Genomic DNA, 23,728 nt, shown 5'->3' with positions numbered 1-23,728 from the left:
TTGTTCTATTTTTGTACATTTGGCTGCATTTTATGAGCTTTATATACGAATAAATAAATTAATTAATTAATATATGATATAGGTGGAAAGAGGAACTCACTCTCAGCTGAAAGTCTTTGACAGTATCCTGATATCCACAACAGGGTCCACAACAGTACCATTGCCATGGCTGATGCCTTATGCAGCACTTCTTACTGGTATCTTACCTTTATACAGGGGTATACTTTACAGGAAATGGCTAAAAAAAAAGAGGAAAGACCTCATCTGACACATTTCCAGACAAGCTGGGAGCAAGCAAGCAAAACCACACTGAGATGCATTGAGTCTGTGTGCAAATAAACCTTTAAAAGCCTGGACAGAAAGCCAAAAAGCCACCACTGTCCTAAGAAGTCACAACTAGCTAAACGAGGAAACCACTGTAGTAAGTGCAGCCATGTGTCCATCCCTTATCTAAACCATTATCTAAACCCGCTATACAGGGTCACGGGGGGTTCTGGAGCCGATCCCAGCGTGCATTGGGCGAGAGGCAGGAATACACCCCGGACAGGTCGCCAATCTGTCTCCAGGCACACACACCTTTCACTCGCACACTCATACCTATGGGCAATTTGGAGTCTCCAACTGGCCTACCTGCATGTCTTTGGACTGTAGGAGGAAACTGGAGTACCCAGATGAAACCCACGTGGACACGGGGAGAACATGCAAACTCCACACCAAGCCGAGATTTGAACCCACAACCTTCTTGCTCTGTGGCGACAGTGCTACCCACTGCACTCAGGAAGGAAAAGCACCTCACAGTTCTAGCCACACTGCCACTAGCCACTGTGGTGCCAGGAAGGGAGTTGGGGTGCTGCTGTCCACTAGGGGGCAGCACCAGCCCCACACACAGATATGGACACATCAGTGCTGTACTGTAGTCACTACAGCTGTGGCCTATTACCTGATAATTGGGCCTAATAAAAGGCCTGGTGCTCAGGCCTAAAGGAGAGAGCTTAGGGGGAATGGTGTGATGGACTGTGTTGGGTGTAAGTTGTTGCGTCTGAGTTTTGTTATTATTTTGCCTGAGAAGCGTTTGGTTGCCAGAGTGGCATTTTTTCTTGTTTGCTGGAGGATTCTGCTGGGTCCTATAGGCAATAAACAGCAGAACATTTTTGATTTTCCTGTCTGTTCGCCACATGATCAGTAGCCACTCCCAGCCCTGCATCACACCATACAAACTTGCCCATCACGTCACTCCTTTGCCAGTACACTTAGGTCATGGCTGTCCTTTAACCATGACCTAACAACCAACAATGCATGCATGGTGTTTAGACCAATACCCTGCATACTTAAGTTTTTCCTGTTTGTCTAGTACTTCTATTTATTTCATCATGATTTGACTTTCATGTTAATTGCTACATGTAGCAGGCTACCATGTGCTGTACATTGTTGTGTTTGCATGCAGCATGCTACAGTCTTTTCACTGCTTTTCTGTGTGTGGCAGTCACCATTGCCATGGCTGATGCCCTGCACAGCCCTTTTTACTGATGTCCAGCCTTTCAAAATGGTATACATCACAGGAAATGGCTCAAAAAAACAAGTACAAACTATTTTATCAAAGCTATTTCGGAATAGAGGTATGTGTCAGGGTTTTGACGGGTTGGACCCAAGCGCACAGTAAAAAATGAGACTCAAAGGTGAATGAAACAAAAACTTTACTCATAACAAAAAAATGAACGGGAACAAACAAAAGGCCACGAGGGGCAATAACAAATGAAAACTAAAAAAAAAGAACCTGGAAACACGTAAAGGAACTCAAAACAAAACAATCAAAAGGAAGCAGACACAGGGAACAGAAACACAGCAGAACACAGGCAGGTTCAACAGCAAGCAGGAACACAGTCAGAAATAAGAAATGATACATACAAATCAGGAACAAACACAAGGGACCAGCACCTGAGTCAAGCGGACAAAGAACTTAAATAAACTGAAAAACCAACAAGACACAGGAGGGCACAATTAACAATCAAACCAGGACAGGGTGGGAACAACAAGACACAATCAGAAACAATAATAAAATAATTGAAAGCAATAATACAATTAACAGGGGAACGAGCAGGACACAAAACAGAAGTGCCGCCATCTGGTGGCCTAACAAGGAAAAACAGAGACAGAAACACAGAACCATGACAGTGTGATTACTGTGGTAACTGCAGGCAGAGGCCAGGGGGAGATGCTTCATTCGGCCCAGAAAACACTGCATGTGCTGCCGGTGTCACAGTCACTAACTGTGTTTTATTTTGGGTTCGTATAATGATTAATGATGCAGTTCCTTTCACAGCTGCTTTATTATTTAAAATAAAAAGTATTCTTCTTAACAACAGAGAAGAGTACACTGAAGAGCACACCACCATAGCCAGACAGTGCTCATTAGAGTGTCTTGTGGCATATAACACTTTTACTTCAGGCTATAGAATGCCCCGTCTTTGTTCTGGCTTGGTATGTTAATATTACAGGGAGATAAGTGTTTATCTATAACTTGCATTGGTAGACAAATTGTTTAGTATAGACATAAATATTGTTTTAATTAGCATCCAGTTGGAATGTGACATTAAGTGAAGATTAAAGAGATGTATTGAAGGTAGGGAAAGTGCAGTGTTAACCCTTTGCAATGCTCTTCAGGTACAGAATCACTAACAGTGCCTCATTGATTTTGGGCAGCTGCATCCCATCACATCTCACTATTGGGTTCAAATGTGCCCAAATGTTCCATTCAGCACTTTTAAATCATTGTCTTTTTGAAGTTGCTGGTGGTCTTCTAACATGTTATTGTTCAGTCACAGTTTTAATGTAAATCATTGGAAAACCCAGGATCCCAAAGAAATGTAATTTTGAAAACTCTCCTTGCCTCTCACATAGAAGGCTGTTTATTATTGTTTTGTTATTAGTTATTATAAATTGGGTAATGATATTTCAATGCCAATGCAAGTTTTCACCCCAGCAGGACGATTTGCTATGATGTTCATGTTTGGATATTCATTTGCAGTGCAATTCACAAAGAAAAGTGTAACTGATAGAAAACGACATGATGGAATTTTCAGCACAATGTGCAAATTTTCCTTATCATGTAAAGAAACAGAAAAATAAATAGAAAATAAATCAACAAATCAACACATTTTTATTTTGACAGTGACATTTGTATGCTGAACTATTTACAACTTTACAACAGGACAAAATTAACTCACAAAAGCATCATGAATAAATTAGCAATAAACAAGTAGGTATTGTGCACATCCCGAGCATAAAAATAACTAAATTACAATTACAATTACCAATTCCAATTACCAATAACTAAGAACCAATTCAAAAATATTTGAACCGAAAGCAATATAAAATAACATTTTAAAATAACATTTTTTTGCCATTTTTCAAGAGCGGGAGTTGTAAATAATATACAGCAATTAAAGTGTCAATCCTTAATTTTTCTTATTGAAAAATGCCCAAATTGAAACCTTTAAAAGTTTATGTGGCAATATAATTTCACTGTGGTTGCATTCTGTAATTGCTCTTTTATATGCCATATGCTGTCGGGTGCGACAGTCCTGCCAAGTATTTAGATGTGACAGAAAACAACATGATGGAATTTTCAGCACAATGTGCAAATTTTCCTTAACATGTAAAGATACAGAAAAATAAATAGAAAATAAATCAACAAATCAACACATTTTAATTTTGACAGTGACATTTGTATGCTGAACTATTTACAACTAAAACAAAATTAACTCACAAAAGCATCATGAATAAATTAAAAAAAGCGATAAACAAGTAGGTATTGTGCACATCCCGAGCATAAAAATAACTAAAGAATGCAAAAATATTTGAACCGAAAGCAATATAAAATAACATTTTAAAATAAAAAAATTTTTTTGCCATTTTTCAAGAGCGGGAGATGTAAATAATATACAGCAATTAAAGTGTCAATCCTTAATTGCACTTTTATATGCCATATGCTGTCGGGTGCGACAGTCCTGCCAAGTATTTAGATGTGTTGACACACGCAAAGGAACATGAACTTGACCAAAACTCCAAAAAGCATCGTTAAATTTAAGTTTGATATGTGGCTCAATATTACTGTGTCAGACAACATGGTGGGGTGTCTCTAGTCTCTATCTTTCTCCAAAATACGCTACCGCTGGATTAATCTTTTATGAAAAATACGCACGCAACGTGCTCCTAGAAGTATCTTCAGTTAGATTTGAACTATGGCATTTGGTGCGTGAAAACAAACATTTCTGACCACCAGTCACCACAGATGTTGCTAAATTCAGCAAAATGGAATAATTAACAATAGACATCTGTGAGATCCATTTGAAGCAGTAGAAAAGTAAGTTTTAGAAAAATAACAACGTAATCTGAGAATCCTTGAGTAGGAAGACAGAAAAGGATGTTGCACATGCAAAAATACTTTTTGCGTTGGTAGAGCAACACACATCAATCAGGAGAGACGACAGTTCTGATGGTTCCTGTTGATCAGCCAGTCAGCTGTAGGCTGAAACCCTTTTGCAGAAATGGGAGATGGTTGTGTCTGTTATATATTTGACAAGCGCTAATAATAGTTCTTTAAAATTAAAATATTTCACATTTTACAATATGCCCTTTATGTTTTATTAAAATTGAAATACGGTCCTATCTGTTCTCTTCCTTTTTGAAGGCTAAATTCTGCACAGCTTGAAGACGTATTTATAGGCATCAGTGGGAGCTGTACAAACTGTAGGAGGGAAGTTCTCCATTGCATTGGTCCTCTAGGGCTTTGCTGATATAATCACTCCTCAGGCTGTGCTGACTCTTGGTTGTCAAGCTCACCTGCAAAGGTGGAAATGGGAAAGTGTTCAGTCTTTATCAAACGCTGTTTTTGCGGGAACATGGAAGTGGCAACTTTTGCTCAAATTGACTCGTTGTAGCTTTGATTGCTGTTTGGTTCCAGACCTGCCCTAATTAAGGAATACAGATGTGCGTGCCTCTGCCACTCTTGTCTTAATTCGGCATAAAGCCTTAAAGATGTGCACTACAGTGTGTTTTCTCACCGAATGCTTGCTAAGTATTATCGTTCAGGACCAAGGCTGAACAATGCACATTTAAGTAAAAGCACACTGGAAGTTCTACTACTGAATCCTGTTCACTGTAGGGTCAACAGTGAGGCACATCTAATAGCCAAAGAACTCACGATTCAGTAACGCGATCTGTTAAAATGCACAAGCAGTTTGTTGTTTTCTGTGAATGCTTATCAGACACTTTAGTCTTATCACCGCTGCTTTGACGTTAATACTCACAAACTGTAATTTAGAGTTGGTGGCTTTGTGTGTAATCGTTAGTGCTATATTTTCCTGGATTTGATTTTATTCAGAGATTTTTTTTGGATGATTAATGATGCTTATTTACCTTTTCATCTTCCAACATGTCTAACAGCATTCTAACGTATTCAAACATTTATGCTATTTAACCAACATGCGACCACAGTCTGTTGATTTTTGTAAACTTAAGAAAAAAGAGGGCAAAGAATATGTCCTGTCATAAGATACTTTGAAGAGTTGAAAACTGGAAAATGTTGAGCACTTGGCTATTGTGTGCCAGTGCTAGTGTGCTTACTTGCTGGGCGTCTCCTGCAGTACCACACAAGAACCTTTAGCATCCCCAGGGTGGCCAGCACTACAATCACCACCCTGACCACTGTCTCAGTGCTCCATCCTGTGTGAGAGAGAACATTTGGTTCCTGAGTCTGATGTAGCCTGTTATCAGGTGCAATGTGTCTGATGTAGCCTGTTATCAGATGCAATGTGTCTGATATAGCCTGTTATCAGATTCAATGTGTCTGATGTAGTCTGTTATCAGATTCAATGTGTCTGATGTAGTCTGCTCTCAGATTCAATATGTCTGATGTAGTCTGCTCTCAGATTCAATGTGTCTGATGTAGCCTGTTATCAGATGCAATGTGTCTGATGTAGCCTGTTATCAGATTCAATGTGTCTGATGTAGTCTGTTATCATCTTCAATGTGTCTGATGTAGTCTGCTCTCAGATTCAATGTGTCTGATGTAGTCTGTTCTCAGATTCAGTGTGTCTGTTGTTATCCGTTCTAATATTGAAACTTTTATATCTTAAGACATCTGTGTATTTTGTTGAGTTATTTTAAGCCTTAGAGGGATATTTCATTTTTTTGACCAGGATCAGCTGAATTTCTCACTATGAGTTATGTTATAAATTGGAGGCATGATGGGGTGACTCTCTGTTAGCCGTTAGCTTTGTTAGCCAAATAACATTCATTTAATGGGGGCTCAGAATCACCACTTGACAGCTGTTTTATAAGCACATTTTCGATAAATTAAACTTTAATACACTTACTCATATGTTTATTTGCTTCCACAAATAATGTACCAACATAGCAAAAAACTGTATTTTTAGGACGTTTTGGACCACTTGCCTGACAAAAGGAAAAGATACATCAGGTGGTGATTCGGCACCCCCATTAAATCAATATTATTTGGATAAAAAACGGAATGGCTAACAGAGAATGAGCTACTGTACGTGTACTCAAATTAGGGGGTCTTGAGCCCGACATGTACCCCAATTAATTTCATAATTTGTGGTGAGAAATTTAGACCTGGGTCTAAACAAGTGAACTATCCTTTTAAGTGAGTCTACATACAGTAGGTGTGGTTGGAAGCACATGCATAGGTTTGGGGGGAGACAGGGATACATGTCACCCCCAATGGCTTTCAATGGATTAATTGCTAGACTAGCTTGTATGCTTGTGAGACTTTAAATTTGACTATAGAGACAAGGTAGTGTAGTGCCTCCCCACAGTTGTGATGAAACCTGTGCCTGTGGGTAGAGGATAGTACCTGGCTTTGGCTCTTCAGGCTCAGTGATGAGTGCTGGCAGTGTGAGGTGCAGGGGGACCTGTGCTCTGAGCATGCTCTCTGTGAACACCGCACAGACCCAATGCAGCTGGTCTGTGCTCAGAATGGGCAGGGTGAGACTGAGCATCTTTTTTGGGTGCCCTTCAGTCAGGACCTCCTGTTTTACGAGCTCCCCCCTGCCCCCCTTCATCCGGAGCCAGGCCAGGGTCACAGAGCCGATCACCTGTGATATCTCACAGTTCAGCACGACTGACTGGATCCTGGACAGACCAGCAGGGGGCACTGCTGAGACTGAGAGAGCACATGCACATGGATTTTTTTTTAACTCAGTTTTTTATTTATTTATTTACTTTTCATAAATTTTTTTTTATTCAGAAAGCATCCATTATTAGTCATAAAGTTTCTATAAGGTGCACTACCTTCATGATTTGGGATCAGCGCTTCTGTTGCTTACTGTTAGCTCATGGCTTTAGTCTGTTACATTACATGATACAGAAAATTGGAGGAAAATGCTACTTTAATAATCATCATGTTTAAGTATACTGTTATTTATTCAGTCCTGTAAATTTTGTAAGAATAATTAAATTCAGGCATCTAATCCAGAGCGACTTACACAATTTATAACAAAGAGTTTATACAGCTGGATATATACTGAAGCAATGCAGGTTAAGTACCTTGCTCAAGGGTAGAACAGCAGTGTCCAACATGGGAACTGAACCTGTGATCTTTAGGTTACAAGACCAGCTCCTTACCCATTATACTACACTGCCGCCCCGTAATACATCATTTATTATATTTCATGCCGCATAAGCTAAACTTGAAGTGCAGACTTACCCTGAACAGTTACCAGCGTTACTGTGGCTGTCGCGTAGGGTCCACAATGACAGAAGTACATTCCACTGTCTCCAAACTTCACTGGTGTGATTCTCAGAGGGAAATTATATCCATCATAGCGCTCAGATGAGAATCTCTCTTTATCTATCTCCATGGAAATCGAAGTATTCTCGTTGTTATCAGCTGAGGCCACAAGGATTGTATTTGTCTCAGACGATGGCGCCCATTGCCAATAAGCTTTTCCGTATGAGATCAGAGAATGGCAGATCAGCACCACCTCACTGCCGTTCAAACTCCCTCTGTACAGAGTGTTTGTGCCACCTGTGCCTGAGGAATAAAGCTGCGGTTAGAATGTATGTCTGTACAGTCAGCACATATGCTACTGCTATAGACAGTGAGCAAAAAATTGTAAAAGAAATGTGAAAGTAAATGAACTCACAGAGAGTTGGTGGAAGAGTAAAACTCAGGCCTCATTGCAGAATAGCCTACAATACATACCCCACCTCCCACCATGAAATCTATTATATGCAGCCTGGCAGGTCTGTTTCTAAACATACCGTGCTGGTATATTACTTTCTGAAATAACCCTTTAAGGTGTGAGATCATACATTTTTCTGTGGGCACATTTTAAAAGATAAGAATCAAAACATGCATGACCTATATATATGAAGTATATTTCATAGCTTTTTTAATTTATTTTTATAACCACAGTACTGTACATCAGCAGTAACTGTCATATGTATTTAATGGGTGAGTCATTCCTACAGTATGGTAGCCTCTACTTTACATTTACATTTTGTCACTTATTTACTCCATTGTTTCTGTTTTTTTGTACACTACCAGTGTTTTCAGATGGAAACATGCATGCACTGTTTGAAGGGATTTTAGCATTAAAATGTTAAAATACTCAATAGATCAATTGTTTTATACAAGTGTTGTGACTTTACAGTAGCTGGTATTTTTTTCTTTTTCTTGTCCAATTTGGCACCAAACATGGGGCTGAGCATATCCAATTCCCACCCTAATTCTGAATCCCCCATTACTATACAGCCGCTCAATCCCTCACTCGTGGTGTCTCCAGCCTGCTTGTTCTCACTCCCCAGCCTACAGCTCACATTAGCTGAGTCAAAGGAACACGTCTCATATGCGGCTATGGCATGCAGTCCACAAACACTCGCCCCAACAGTGGGGGGCGCTAGAGAGCAATGAAACACAGACCCCTAACTGACTGAACCTTCTGCACTGGCACGGTCCAGATTCGATCCGTGACCTTGGGGGTCATCCATGTACCACAGAGTGGTGCTGTAGCTGAATGAGCCACCCAGCAGCCCTTCAGTTGCTCGGCAACCCTACAAACGTCTGCTCTGGTGCATGATTACAAACACAGGTTATCACACAGGGCTGTTGAACCAAATATTATTTTATTTCCTTTAGGTTGCCAAGCAACCAAATTGGCAACTCAGCCCAAATTTCTGGTAGTCCAGGTATATACTGGAGTATACATGTATGCATCTGTTCCATTTGTACAGACTAAAATAGTTTGCAAACTGACAACATAACTACCTGCCTACTTACTCTGTATCTGTTCACATTACAAACCACTGAAGGTCAACAGAAAAATATAATAATCTCAGTCAGATTATTTTTTGTGAACCTTGTTTATCCAGGGCCAGGATAATTTACCTTCAGCCCCTGAACTTTGGTAGTCTGATACACAAAAAATTGTGTTTGTAAAATGTGTAAAACCTTTGACAGCCCTAATTGTTATACAGTGTTAAACTGTGAATAGTACTTCTGCCGAGCCTTTTCAAATATGGAGGCCCAAGATTTCCAACTTAATATGTAATTACACATCTATCATATTGGAGTCTTAAAATGGTTAGGAATGCATTATTCGGATTTATCTTTAATTTAATGAATGAGATGCTTTACTGGTTCGCTTATGAAGAAAGGTTATAACTCCAGTGAAAACCATATCCATACTAACATACCCTTGGAGACTTTAAGTGGTTTAGGAATGCTGAAAATAAGTGCTCCGTTCCATCTGAGTGTACAGTTATACGTTCCCTCACTGTATCGGTCAGCACTGTGGATGATGATGTGGGCAGTGTTGTTGTAGATCAGCGTTGTGTTAGCAGTAGGTTCTCTGTCCCTTTCCCAGTCCAGTGTAGCTGAATCTGGAAGGTGCGATACTTCACAGCTCCTGATCACATCAGAACCTTCTTTTACACTGGACCAGTGAGATCGTTCCACTGCAGGAGCAAAGAGCAATTGATTTTGAGAATACTGTCAACCTTTTCATCAAATCATTGAGAGGGCAACATCTCAAAACCAGTAATTGAATTTAAACCAAAATACAGTCCTCCAAGTCTGTGTTGGGAATTTGACAAACAACATATAAGAGTGAATTTACCTTTTACAGCGAACACTTCAACCTGGGCCAAGCTTACTTTCTCAGGTTTAGTTTGAATAAAAGTAAAAATTCCTCCATCTTCTAACTCCGGTTCCAGATAAATGTCATACTTCCCTTGTTTTGTAATAGACGCCTTCTTAAATTCCCACCAATAATTTCCATCGGACTGTATAGTTATTATCCGAGTGTTTGTGTAGCTTCCATCATGTGACGTCCACTCCCAGATGAATTCTGTCCCGTTGGTCTCAGCAGGGGCTTGTAGAGAGACCCCCTGTATCTCGCCAGAAAGGCAGTATTTGTACTGTACCAACACTGCAGAAAGAGAAAAATATACCAAATACAGAAATACTACTGAGCACAAGACATAATATTGCTTTTCAGGATGGAGGGGAATTGCAGTTAGTTCATTAAAGTTAAACTTAGATTTATAAATGGAGATAAAAATGTAATCCTTGCAGCTCTGATTAATATTTTTGCTATATGTTACACTGGGATGGGAAAGTATTGCTTGTACTGGTTATAGTCATGGTTTTAGACGCAAGATCTGCATCATTACTTTTTTTTTTTTTTTGTCCTCAATGTGGTTGTGGCATAATACCAAGTTATTCTCTTTTGTGGTGTTACTTACTGTAGTGGAAAGCTGGCAAAACATAAATAGCTTGAAATTAGAACTGTTTGCTGTGCTCGTAATCATAAATTAACACCTTTAGCTTCTGTTAATGTTTTGTATTATATAATTTTCCATTCAAATGTTTCACGCACGATTGTGGTTAGTTAGGGTATGGAGTAACTGGAAGTCTTTTGACTATAAAGTAACTTTATAAAACAACTTATGGGGCGACATAGCTCAGGAGGTAAGACCGATTGTCTGGCAGTCGGAGGGTTGCCGGTTCAAACCCCGCCCTGGGCGTGTCGAAGTGTCCTTGAGCAAGACACCTAACCCCTAACCCCTAACTGCTCTGGCGAATGAGAGGCATCAATTGTAAAGCGCTATATAAATGGAGTCCATTTAACTTCATGAATTTTCATATAGCCCTGAATATATTCTGATTTAATAATATTTTAATAACATTATAATTAATTATTTGAAATTAGAATTTCACATTTAAAGCATCTGAGTACCTGCTTGGCATTGGTGCATAAAATTACACGGTGAGCACCATGAATTTTTAAATATTTTTATTTGGTTCCTATACATTTTGGTTTCAGAATGTAGAATTTACAACATATTTTTGTAAACAGAATTAAGCTTCACAAGAGTTTCTGATTAGTCAGGAGTGTTCAGTTGCTTCTCTAGTGCAGGTATTGGGATGGCAGGTATGCCATCCCGCCAAGTTACGCCTTGGCGGGGGCATGCCCCCATACCTATACAGCACCGAGAGTTTGGCACTTTTCAGGGTTCCCCACAGAAATAACCACAACAGCCACAGACACTCAGCCCTTAAAAACATTAAATTCTGTACATTCTGACCCCATTTCAACAGACAGAATTCATAAACAACTTCACATGTCCACACAATAAAGCCCCAAACTAAGGGGATTTTGCGTTTTCTCCTTCTTCTTCTTCTCTTTCTTCTTCTTCTCATTCTTATTTTTCCTGCCGCCTATCCCACTAACAACATGTCTCCCCATTGGACATTTCACTGACACCAGCCAAATCTGCCCTACACGACCCAATCAAAAACGCGCATACACACGCAAAATACCCATACATTTTTATTCTGAAACATTTCCCGTTCAAACAGCTAGTCCGCCTGTGGCCTAGTGGGTAAGGTTAAAGTCTTGGGAACATGGGGTCGTAGGTTCAAGCCCAGCTTGAAACACCTTTCTTCAACCTGCTTCAACCCTCACTAATAATTGTCTACTAGCCTACTTATCAATTATTGCTTTTGCACCATATTTACCCGCCGTTCACCGTTCAGTTATTAACCGGCTACAATATTGCTAAGCCACATGGATTCAACGGGAGCTCTTCTGTGCTTACTGGCCTGTGTTCTTTAAAACCACCGGCAGGTTTGCTAATGATATTTCACGCATTGCGTAGCTATGGCATTAGCTAACGAAGTCACGGCAAATGTATTCCTTTCATTAAAAAGTTACACCAGTTCACCACTGTGCCATTTCTATTAACTATATTTCTTCACTTGGCTACCGTACAAAACTTTCATATCAGCAAACGCCACGTTTCTATTTCTACATTCATGTTACCTCGCTCTGTTCTCTATCTAGCCACATACGCTACAAACAATTACTACTTATGTACATTCTGCAACTCCGCAGTTTGAACAACTAATCCATCCGTGGCCTAGTGGGTAAGGTTACAGGCTTGGGAACACTGGGTCGTATGTTCAAGCCCAGCTTGGAACACGTTTCTTTAACTTGCTTCGACCCTCACTAATAATTGTCTACTACTTCTTAATAATTGCTTTTGCACAATTTCTACCCGCCGTTCACCGTTCAGTTATTAACCGGCTACAATATTGCTAAGATATATGCATTATGACTTACCGTCTGTACGTTCAGTTATTGACCGGCTACAATATTGCTAAACCATATGGATTCAACGGAAGCTCTTCTGTGCTTACTGGCTTGTGTTCTTCTTTAAAACCACCGGCAGGTTCGCTAATGATATTTCACGCATTGCATAGCTATGGCATTAGCTAACGAAGTCACACACTGGTAAACCTCACTCACTCACGGCCACCCATATGCATTTCATGACGCAAATGTATTCTTTTTATTTAAAAGTTACACCAGTTGACCACTGTGCCATTTCTACTAACTATATTTCTTCACTTGGCTACCGTACAAAACCTTAATATCAGCAAACGCCACGTTTCTACATTCCTGTTACCTCACCCTGTTCTCTATCTAGCCACATAGGCTACACACAATTACTACGTATGTACGTTCTGCAACTCCGCATTAAAACATTACATTTAAAATCATGATTCACTCATAAGTATAACTACTAGCACTGAACATGAGAAAAACACATTCGTGCAATAGATTATATTACAGGCAAATAATGTGTGCAATGTTATTTCACCCTCCACAACTAACATTCAATACCGACTGTTATATATACCATTTGATAAGGAATATAAGCTCGCTCATGGTCACTCCATTTACTTCACACTATACTCCGTGATCATGTCAACCTTCACCTACATGCCCATTCTGCTAAAAACATATTGTTTCAACTACGGAATTTCGTAATTTCATTTTAATTTCTCTCACACTGTTGTTATTCTCTCATATGCAAAGCCTGCTGGGACATATGCGTCTGCTCCTATTCTCCACTATCATGTTTTCCGGTTCTAGTTTAGCAAAACGGCGAAGAGGATTCCTACCTGCAGATTAGCCTATCAAAATGCCTTATAAACCTTACAAACACTAAAAGTGCATCTCCACGAAATAACAGACAATGGAGCAGGACAGAAGGATAAACCTTACAAACACTAATAGTGCATCTCCACGAAATAACAGACAACGGAGCAGGACAGAAGGCTACACAAGTTGCGACCTAGGGAGTTATAATTCTACGGGCGTGTTGATTACTTTGTCAGTCAAGGCTCGTTGGATGGACGTCAAATCCGTGAGTACATACCATAGTCCATCTGCGTTTCTGATACGTTTACGCTTACGCCACTGCATCCTTTCTCACAGCCACTGTTTTACATATATAGCAAACCGAAACTGCTGAACGGTACACGCTCATCAGACTGTACAGATTCACACAACGATAGCCATAATCCACAACCGTTTCTTGCAGGGTCGCATTTCTCACTCTCATAATAAAACGCTTTGCAAAAAGAACTGATATCTCATAAAAAACACGTTTTCAACGTACAAAAATGCCAAGTTACTAAAAAGTATTGATATCAAAATGACGCCAAGTTACGATACTACAAACAATATAGGCTATCTTGCCTCACCGAAATGACATAAGATGTATCTCAAAGCAATGCTACCCAATATTTCCTCAGTTCTTTCAAGTCACTTGGCCCTGTGTTTTCTAATCTTACCATTTCACAATGTCATGCAAACTTTCTGTCAGATCAAAGAGACAAATATTTCGAATTGCCTCATGGAACACATTGAACATTGTACATTGTACATTGAAATCTCATAAAAAACACGTTTTCAACGTACAAAAATGCCAAGTTACTAAAAAGTATTGATATCAAAATGACGCCAAGTTACGATACTACAAACAATATAGGCTATCTTGCCTCACCGAAATGACATAAGATGTATCTCAAAGCAATGCTACCCAATATTTCCTCAGTTCTTTCAAGTCACTTGGCCCTGTGTATAAGCATGCACTACATGAACAGGGCAAATATATGTGTGGATGGCTCTCTCACAGTCAAGATTGATTGAATAGGTGTGTGTATGTCCAATTTGTATTGGTATGTAGGCCTATGTATTTCGCTGCCCAGGCTTTCTGTTGCGTGAATGAAGGTATGTTTCTTGGTACAAGTGTGTTCGTGAATGTGAATGTAAGATGCTGCCAGGGAAATGTCCCCATGCGGATAAAGAAGTTCTCTATGTATGTATGTACAATATGTGTTTTACATGCAGTAGGCTATTTATTGTACGTAGCAAATATACAATAAGTTGCACATGTACTCAAATTCAGTTCAGAAGCAAGTATAAACATGTTTTCTGGAGAAATGTGCTTCCTGTCGTTGCTCAGCAGCAGTTCTGTACATTAATGAATTTATACATTAATTTCAATGTACAATGTACAATGTTCAATGTGTTCCATGAGGCAATTCGAAATATTTGTCTCTTTGATCTGACAGAAAGTTTGCATGACATTGTGAAATGGTAAGATTAGAAAACACAGGGCCAAGTGACTTGAAAGAACTGAGGAAATATTGGGTAGCATTGCTTTGAGATACATCTTATGTCATTTCGGTGAGGCAAGATAGCCTATATTGTTTGTAGTATCGTAACTTGGCGTCATTTTGATATCAATACTTTTTAGTAACTTGGCATTTTTGTATGTTGAAAACGTGTTTTTTATGAGATATAATACAGCTTTCAGTATCTTGTCTTGGTTCTTGCCTTTGATTGCCTCTGGAGTCTGTTACTGGCATTTGTCAAAATGAGGGCAATAGTTGTGCCAGTGAAAGTCAAGGAAGCCATTATGAGGCTGAGAAATACAAAGAAAAACACCTTATGCTAACCACAACCAACTGTTTGGAACATCGTTAAGAAGAAAGAAAGCCCTGGTGAGCTTATAAATCACCAAGAGCCAACAGAGCAAAAAAAATTTTTTTAATGTTTTTTAAATTGTTTTTTAAAACATTACGGTGCTTGTGGATCTTTTATTGTAATGGTACAAATCTGTGTCACCCCATCCTTCCCTTATAAGTAAGACTGTTTTTCAAACAAACTGATTCGTTTTTTTTAAACATTATTTTTTTCTTTCCCATGTCTTCCCGTGTGATTGAAATATAGTTGTTTTCTTTAGTAAAATCAATGAAAAAAATTGTCAATTATGATATTGATCATCATACATTAGTTTACATTTTTGAGATTTATAAATAAAGAAATGTATAATTAAGGCAGAAAGAGGGACTCACCCTTAGCTGAAAGTCTGTGACAGCATACTGATATCCACAACAGGGTCCACAACAGTACCATTGCCATGGCTTATGTTCTATGTAGACCTTTTTACTGATGTCTAACCTTTGTACAAGGTATACTTTACAGGAAACGCCTGAACAAAAAGGAAGTACCTCATCTGACACATTGCCTGACAAGCTGGGTGCGAGCAAGCAAAACCACACTGAGATGCCTTGAGTCTGTGTGCAAATAAACCCTTAAGAGTCTGGACAGAAGGCCAAATAGCCGTCACCACTGCTATGTCCTAAGAAATCACAACTGGCTGAGCTGGGAAAACACTGAGAAAATTGCAGTCATTTGTCTTGTTTATACAATTCTAAATAGTCAGGTCCTCCTGTTCTCACTACCTTTGTAAAAATAAATAAATAAATAAAAACTCCGTTGCTTTCAACTGCCAGAGGTGATCATTACATCATCATTAGCCTGTTCAGTGATGAACATTCTAGTCACATATTTTACGCCTGTTAAAGGGAAATCTACTAATAGCTCAACCAGGTCCGCAGTAAGGTGGGGACTGCATAGTTTCAGAAAGGAAAAGCGCTTTTAGAGACTCTGCATTCTCAGTTATTAATAAACCGTGGTGCTTTTTACTTACAAAATGCACTGGTTCACCCTTCAGTTACACACTGAACTTATCACAGCTGTATTCTGGAACATTCCGCACAAACTTGCTGGACATGTCAATAGTGTCTTGTGGCATTTAACACCTTTAATTCAGATTATAAAATGATCTTTTTTCAAAAACATGATACAGTATTTTAATATTAATTGGGAGTGAAATGTTCACAAATAAGACACAAAAAAATTTAGTCCCTTTTAGTTGCCAAATTGTTTAGTCCAAATTTAGGCCCTTTCCTGTTTCAGCATGACAATGCTCCCAGGCACACATTGAGGTCCATATAGAAATGGTTTTGTAGAGAACGGTTTGGAAGAACTTGACTGGCCTGCACAGAGCCCTGACATCAACCCCACCCAACACCTTTTAGATCAGTTGGAAAGCCAACTGCGAGCCAGGCCCAATCGCCCAATCAGTGCCCGACTTCATTAATGCTCTTCTGCCTGAATGGAAGCAAATTCCTGCAGCAATGCTCCAACATCTAGTATAAAGCCTTCCCAGAAGAGTAGAGGATGTTATAGCAGCAAAGGGTGGACCAACTTCATATTAATGTGCATAATTTTGGATGAGAAGATGGATGTCAGATGTCCACATACTTTTGGCCAGTGAGCGAATGTTATTAATGTCTGGATATTTCTGTTTGCAGTTCATTTCACAGAACAAAAGCGTAGCAGAAAAACAGACAGAAAATGAGTAAGATGCTTTATTTTGATAGTGCTTTTTGTAGAGGGTATGCGGAGCTATTTCCAACCAAGAGAAAATAAACTAACAAAAGCATCAAGAATAAAGAGTTAAAACAACCAGGAATTATACAGATACCAAACATTAAAAACAATTATAGAAAGGATACAAAAACTACATGAATTGGCAGCAATCTAAAATAAAACTGTTTTTTTCTGCATTTTTTTCAGGAGCAGCAGATGTACCTGTAGTAATAGTCAAACGTTAGGGTTCAGGCCCATATCTCTGTAAAGGTGCTCTGTGACAATGCCCTTTGTAAAAAGCGCAATACAAATAAAAAATAAAAAAATAAAAAAATATATATATATATATATATATATATGTACATTAAATTGAAGACTTTGATAAATAACAGTGGAGTCAGAGAATCTTTCAGAAGGAAGACAGACACAGGTTATTTTTAAAATTACTCATAAATACTAGGTATAGCAACAAACATCAAACTGGACACGACACAAAGTTTGTCTTTCCGATCTCTGCCTTTTTGAAGGTGCTTATTTTGATCTTGGTGTGTGAGTTCCTGTGTTGCTCATAGAGAGTTCCTGTGTTGCTCATTGAGAGCAACCAGAACAAATAAAGAACTATGAATTCATATGCCACTACTACTCTTGTCTTACTTTGGCTTAAAGCCTTAAGGTGTACAGTGTGGCATATCTGACAAGTGATGAGGGTACATAATTACTCTACTTAGCACCTTCCAAACAGCCGATGGGTATCCATTTAGATTGATACTTTTAACAGTTGGTTTTAGTATCAGGGGCCCCTGTCTTCATTCAAAACTGAAAAATAGCACAATAGCACTTGGCTATTGTGTCCCAGTGCTAGTCTGCTTACTTGCTGGGCGTCTCCTGCAGTACCACATAAGAACCTTTAGCATCCCCAGGGTGGCCAGCACTACAATCACCACCCTGACCACTGTCTCAGTGCTCCATCCTGTGTGAGAGAGAACATATGGTTACTGAGTCTGATGTAGCCTGTTATCAGATTCAATGTGTCTAACGTAGTCTGTTCTCCGATTCAAACTGCAGTGTCTTAAGGCCTTAAGGCCATCTTAAGTCTCAGACCATGTTGGCTGTGTTGAATACTCATGTTGAAGGTTGTGCAGTGGGTGAGGAAGGTGTGGTCAGAAGGTGTCACTACCTGGCTGTGCTGACAGTGGCCTAAGGTGCAGGGGGACCTGTGCTCTGAGCATGCTCTCTGTGAACACCGCACAGGCCCAGTGCAGCTGGTCTCTGCTCAGAATGGGCAGGGTGAGACTGAGCATCTTTTCTGGGTGCCCCTCACTCAGGACCTCCTGCTTTACGAGTTCCCCCCTGCCCCCCTTCAACCGGAGCCAGGCCAGGGTCACAGAGCCGATCACGTGTGATATCTCACAGTTCAGCACAACTGACCGATTCCTGGACAGACCACCAGGGGGCTCTGCTGACACTACACAGACACACGCAGACACACACAAGAGAATTGTTTTTGATTATTTGTAAACCCATCCTCCTGCAATTAATTCAAGAAGTAATCTCTTATTTTTTTCTAGAATTATTTTTAATTAACAACAGACATTCAATTACAGACATTCATCGATTACATGCTTTGGACATGACAAGAGTAAGTAGCCTACAGCTTTCAATCTTCCCGCGTTTTCGGACCCCAAAGACTCCTCTTACCCTGAAGAGTTATCAGTGTTATATAGCTGAAATAGCTGTTATCCACATAGCATGAATATCTTCCAGCGTCTTGAAACATCACCGGCGATATCCTCAAGGGGAAAAGTATTCCGTCGTAACCATCCGACGAGAACCTCTCTCCGTCAATCCCCGTAGAAATCCTGACCTTTCCATCCTTCCCAGCTGTTGCCAGAGTTTTTGTTTTTCCTTCAAAAAATGGCACCCAGGCCCACCTAGCTGTTCTGTGGTGGCTCGGAGACGCGCAGACGAACACGACTTCGGTGCTGTCAGAGCTGTCTCTGTACAGGTTATACGAGGTATGATACGTATCTGAAAAATGAAGCACGCAGAAGCCGTTAGAAAAGCCACCGATATTTGGACAGCTGTGGAAAAAAATGGTTAAGTACTGTGCGGTTTTACATTTGAGAAGATTCGTTAAAAAAAACATCAGGATAAGGGAAGAATAATTCGTCGCCCTCACCTTTCCTGACGGAGAGCGTATTGCTAACGTTGTGTAGAAGCAGTCCGTTCTGCTCGAGCGAGCAGCTGTACCTTCCCTCGCTGTGTTCATCAGCGCTGTGGATGATGATGTGGGCTGCGTTTTTGTGGAAAAGGGTGGTGTTAGAAGTGCGAGTTCCTTCTTTTTCCCAGTGTAGTGTGGGGCAGGGAGAGCCGGGGTCGACACCTTTATCTAACATAGAGACAGGTGGGGAAGGGGGGGGGGGTATCTGGAAGGGATAATAAGGAGGAATCCATGATATCCAGGATGAGGTTGGGGCGTACGGAACTGAATGGGACATTGGAACTCATGAGTAAACGTCACGGGGCTATATGATTATTATTATTATTTTCTTTTTTTGTTTTTACTTCAGTATATATAATTATAATTATTACTCCAGCCCAGTAGGTGGTGGTAATTCACTCATGTTAATGTGGAATCGCCAAAAACTGAAGACGAAGAAGAAGAAGGAAAACGAATCCTCGCGAGATCTCAACATATTACCGATGGTCATCCACAAGACGGCACCGTTGATAACTAGACTTGAGGTATGTTGTAAATACTTTTAGTTTCACTTTGGCAGTGTTATTAAATTAACACTTTCTACGGTGGCTTGGCCATAAAGGTTATGCCAGTAGCGCTCATTTGTACATTGGAACGTATCTGGGACGAACGTGACGGGCGAGTGCAGGAACATTAATTTATGGAAGACGGAGATTAATTAAGCTAATGTCGGTGGGCGTACTGTGCTCACAGGAGATAAGGTTATATTTTAACTCTTATAGTGTATATGTGCATCATCTCTGATCAGTTTTTATACTAGGTGTTACCTATGGGTATCCATTCATTGTCTGCTGCCTGCTATTGTATGGTTGGTATGTAAGGTGATCGCTTTTTCCCTTTTGTGAAATATGCTACACTCTTATAATGCAGGCGTGCATTCGTTTTCTTTACCTTTTCTTACTTTTGCGTTTGCGTTGATTTGGTTATTTTTGATGAGTGCAGATATGGCGATCCCGGAACTGTAAAAGCATTGTTTAATCACTGCGTGCATCACTGCTATGTAGCCTATCTGGTGCACGTTGGTGCGTTTTCTGTGGTAGCCACATCTGCGGCCGGCCCCATGTTCATCGGCACTCTGATGAGCAAGGCGGAGAAGTTTCTTATGCTTTTAACGTCATCGCATTTTCCCTTTTGTCAAATGCACTCTTATGCAGATGGAATCCAATAAACTCCAATGCTATGCAGCTACGTCGTGGTCGGTCCTCGTCTTTTCATAAACACAACGCAGAGTGAAAACGAAATGAGCTGTGTCACTGATGCAGTATGTGCTATGTCACTAGTACAGTGTGTCTGTCACTAGTGCAGTATGTTAAGTCACTAGTGTGCTATGTCACTAGTTCAGTGTGCTGTGTCACTAGTGTGCTATGTCACTAGTTCAGTGTGCTGTGTCACTATTACAGTGTGCTATGTCACCAAACAGTGTGCTGACAAAGTTGCTCGCTTTAGAAGTTACAGAAAAATTCAAATTCTGCCATATTGTCTAAACCGTTGGGTTTTTTTAAACGAACCAGCTTCGACCCCCTCCCCTCCCCTCCCCTCCCTGTGGTATGAGGCCGATTAAGAATATAATTTATGGTCCTGATTAAAAATTTGAAATTGGAAATAAAAGGTAATCGTTGTTGTCAAATGTACCATCATTTAAAAGGACATATGGGAATGCAATGTGCATGTCTGTTCATGTATTGAAGATGGAGGATTTTCATTGGGGGTGAAATAAAATAAAAATGTTAGGCAATCGTTGTCTTTTGGTTAGTTTTTGAACACGGCTTTCTTTTTTTTTAGTGTTTATTTTATATCGACAATGTGACTTTCTTAACTACAAACGTACCTTTTAAAGCGAAGACTTCATATCTGGCAATTAAAACATTCTCTGGTCTTATTGGTGAAAAAGAAAAAACGCCTGCGTTTTGAAAGAGAGGCTCCATCTCAAAGTCCTTGCCATTTTTAAACGCTCCAAATATGTGATTAGAATGTTTGTACCTGAACATTCTAATGCTAACAATTACTGCTGGCAATCGAAAGTAATGGAGTTCTAGAACATTGACTCAGAACTTTGAAGAAACATTCCAAAAAACCTACCCTTTAAAGTTGTTTTCTTTACAAAGGTAGTGTGTGGAGGTGGGCCTGGCCATTTAGAATTTTATGAACAAGACACCGTGGTGCAGTGGGTTGCACTGTCGCCACACAGCAATGAGGTCGTGGGTTCAAATCTCGGCTTGGTGTGGAGTTTGCATGTTCTCCCCGTGGCCACATGGGTTTCATCTGGGTACTCCAGTTTTCTCCCACAGTCCAAAGACATGCAGGTAGGCCAGTTGGAGACTCCAAATTTCCCAAAGGTATGAGTGTGCGAGTGAAAGGTGTGTGTGCCCGGAGACAGATTGGCGACCTGTCCAGGGTGTATTCCTGCCTCTCGCCCAATGCACGCTGGGATCGGCTCCAGCACCCCCCAGTGACCCTGTATAGCGGGTTTAGATAATGGTATAGATAATGGATGGACACGTGGCTGCACTTACTACAGTGGTTTCCTCGTTTAGCCAGGTGTGACTTCTTAGAACAGTGACGGTTTTTGGCTTTCTGTCCAGGCTCTTAAGGGTTTATTTGCACACAGACTCAATGCATCTCAGTGTGGTTTTGCTTGCTTGCACCCAGCTTGTCTGGCAATGTGTCAGATGAGGTGCTTCCCCTATGTTCAGCCATTTCCTGTAAAGTATACCTCGTAAAAAGACTAGACACCAGTAAGAAGTGCTGCATAGGGCATAAGCCTTGGCAATGGTACTGTTTTGGACCCTGTTGTGGATATCAGGACACTATCACAGACTTTCAGCTGAGAGTGAATCCCTCTTTCCACCTAGCCTATATCATATATTAATTAATTCATTAATTTATTCATATATAAATCTCATAAAAATGAACACCAGACAAGCTGAGTTGCAGGGGTCTGATGGCGGATGCCGGAAGGCCAGCCAGAAGGGAGTTGCAGTAGTCCAGGCGGGACAGTACCGTTGCTTGGACCAAGAGCTGGGTTGAGTAGGTGGTGAGAAAGGGGCGGATTCTCCAGATGTTGTACAGTTACCACAGTAGTCACACATCTATTCCAAAATAGCTTTGATAAAATAGTTTGTACTTCCTGTTTTTTTGAGCCATTTCCTGTGAAGTATACAATGTTTAAAGACTGGACACCAGTAAAAAGGTCTGTGCAGGGCATCAGCCATGGCAATGGTGACTGTCACACACAGAAAAGCAGACAAAAGACTGTTGCATGCTGCATGCAAACACAGCAACATACAGCACATGGTAGCCTGCTACATGTAACAATCAACATGAAAGTCAAATCATGATGAAATAAATAGAAGTACTAGACAAACAGGAAAAACTTAAGTATGCTGGGTATTGGTCTGTACACCATGCATGCATTGTTGGTTGTCCTTTAGCCATGACCTAAGTGTACTGGCAAAGGAGTGACGTGATGGGCACGTTTGTATGGTGTGATGCAGGGCTGGGAGTGGCTACTGATCATGTGGCGAACAGACAGGAAAATCAAAAATGTTCTGCTGTTTATTGCCTATAGGACCCAGCAGAATCCTCCAGCAAACAAGAAAAAATGCCAATCTGGCAACCAAACGCTTCTCAGGCAAAATAATAACAAAACTCAGACCCAACAATTACACCCAACACAGTCCATCACACCACTCCCCCTAAGCTCTCTCCTTTAGGCCTGAGCACCAGGCCTTTTATTAGGCCCAATTATCAGGTAATAGGCCACTGCTGTAATGACTACAAAACAGCACTGATGTGTCCATATCTGTGTGTGGTGCCGGTGCTGCCCCCTAGTGGACAGCAGCACCCCAACTCCCTTCCTGGCACCACAGTGGCTAGTGGCAGTGTGGCTAGAACTGTGAGGTGCTTTTCCTTCCTGATTGCAGTGGGTAGCACTGTCACCACAGAGCAAGAAGGTTGTGGGTTCAAATCTCGGCTTGGTGTGAAGTGTGGAGTTTGCATGTTCTCCCCGTGTCCACGTGGGTTTCATCGGGGTACTCCAGTTTCCTCCCACAGTCCAAAGACATGCAGGTAGGCCAGTTGGAGACTCCAAATTGCCCAATGTTATGAGCGTGCGAGTGAAAACATATGTTTATACTTGCTTCTGAACGGAATTTCAGTAAATGTACAAGTGATTGTTTATTTGCTACGTACAATAAATACTGCATGTAAAATACATATTGTACATGCATACATAGAGAACTTCTTTATCCCCATGGGGACATTTCCCTCGCAGCATGTTACATTCACATTTACGAGTGTAGCTGAGTCAATTTGTTTGTTTTATTTTTATTTTTTTTGTGAACATTCTCAAAACCAGTGTGTTATA

At 40.4% G+C, this 23,728-nt stretch overlaps 1 protein-coding gene across 24 annotated transcripts in view; it reads right to left on the bottom strand.

Moving 5' to 3' along the window:
* The window catches only part of LOC118222949, a 69,980-nt gene extending 50,467 nt beyond the window's left edge, over positions 1-19,513 (bottom strand). For 21 of the 24 annotated variants that reach the window (XM_035408921.1, XM_035408924.1, XM_035408926.1 and 18 more), the window contains exons 1-7: positions 19,282-19,513; positions 18,801-19,130; positions 18,280-18,567; positions 17,974-18,072; positions 10,143-10,454; positions 9,721-9,981; positions 7,730-8,056 (exon numbers count right to left, since the gene is read on the bottom strand). In XM_035408921.1, the coding sequence (XP_035264812.1) occupies positions 7,730-8,056; positions 9,721-9,981; positions 10,143-10,454; positions 17,974-18,072; positions 18,280-18,567; positions 18,801-19,130; positions 19,282-19,498 (1,834 nt within the window). In that variant the 5' untranslated portion in view covers positions 19,499-19,513. Of the gene's footprint in view, positions 1-100; positions 183-7,729; positions 8,057-9,720; positions 9,982-10,142; positions 10,455-15,739; positions 15,921-17,973; positions 18,073-18,279; positions 18,568-18,800; positions 19,131-19,281 lie in introns of those variants that run through there. The other 3 variants (XM_035408937.1, XM_035408935.1, XM_035408936.1) reach the window with 3 other exon arrangements.
* Positions 19,514-23,728: the final 4,215 nt, after the last annotated feature.

The sequence above is a fragment of the Anguilla anguilla genome, chromosome 3 (assembly GCF_013347855.1).
Source record: "Anguilla anguilla isolate fAngAng1 chromosome 3, fAngAng1.pri, whole genome shotgun sequence".
NCBI lineage: Eukaryota > Metazoa > Chordata > Actinopteri > Anguilliformes > Anguillidae > Anguilla > Anguilla anguilla.
Note: the sequence above shows the minus strand (reverse complement) of the source record. Positions and strands in the feature narration are given on the sequence as shown.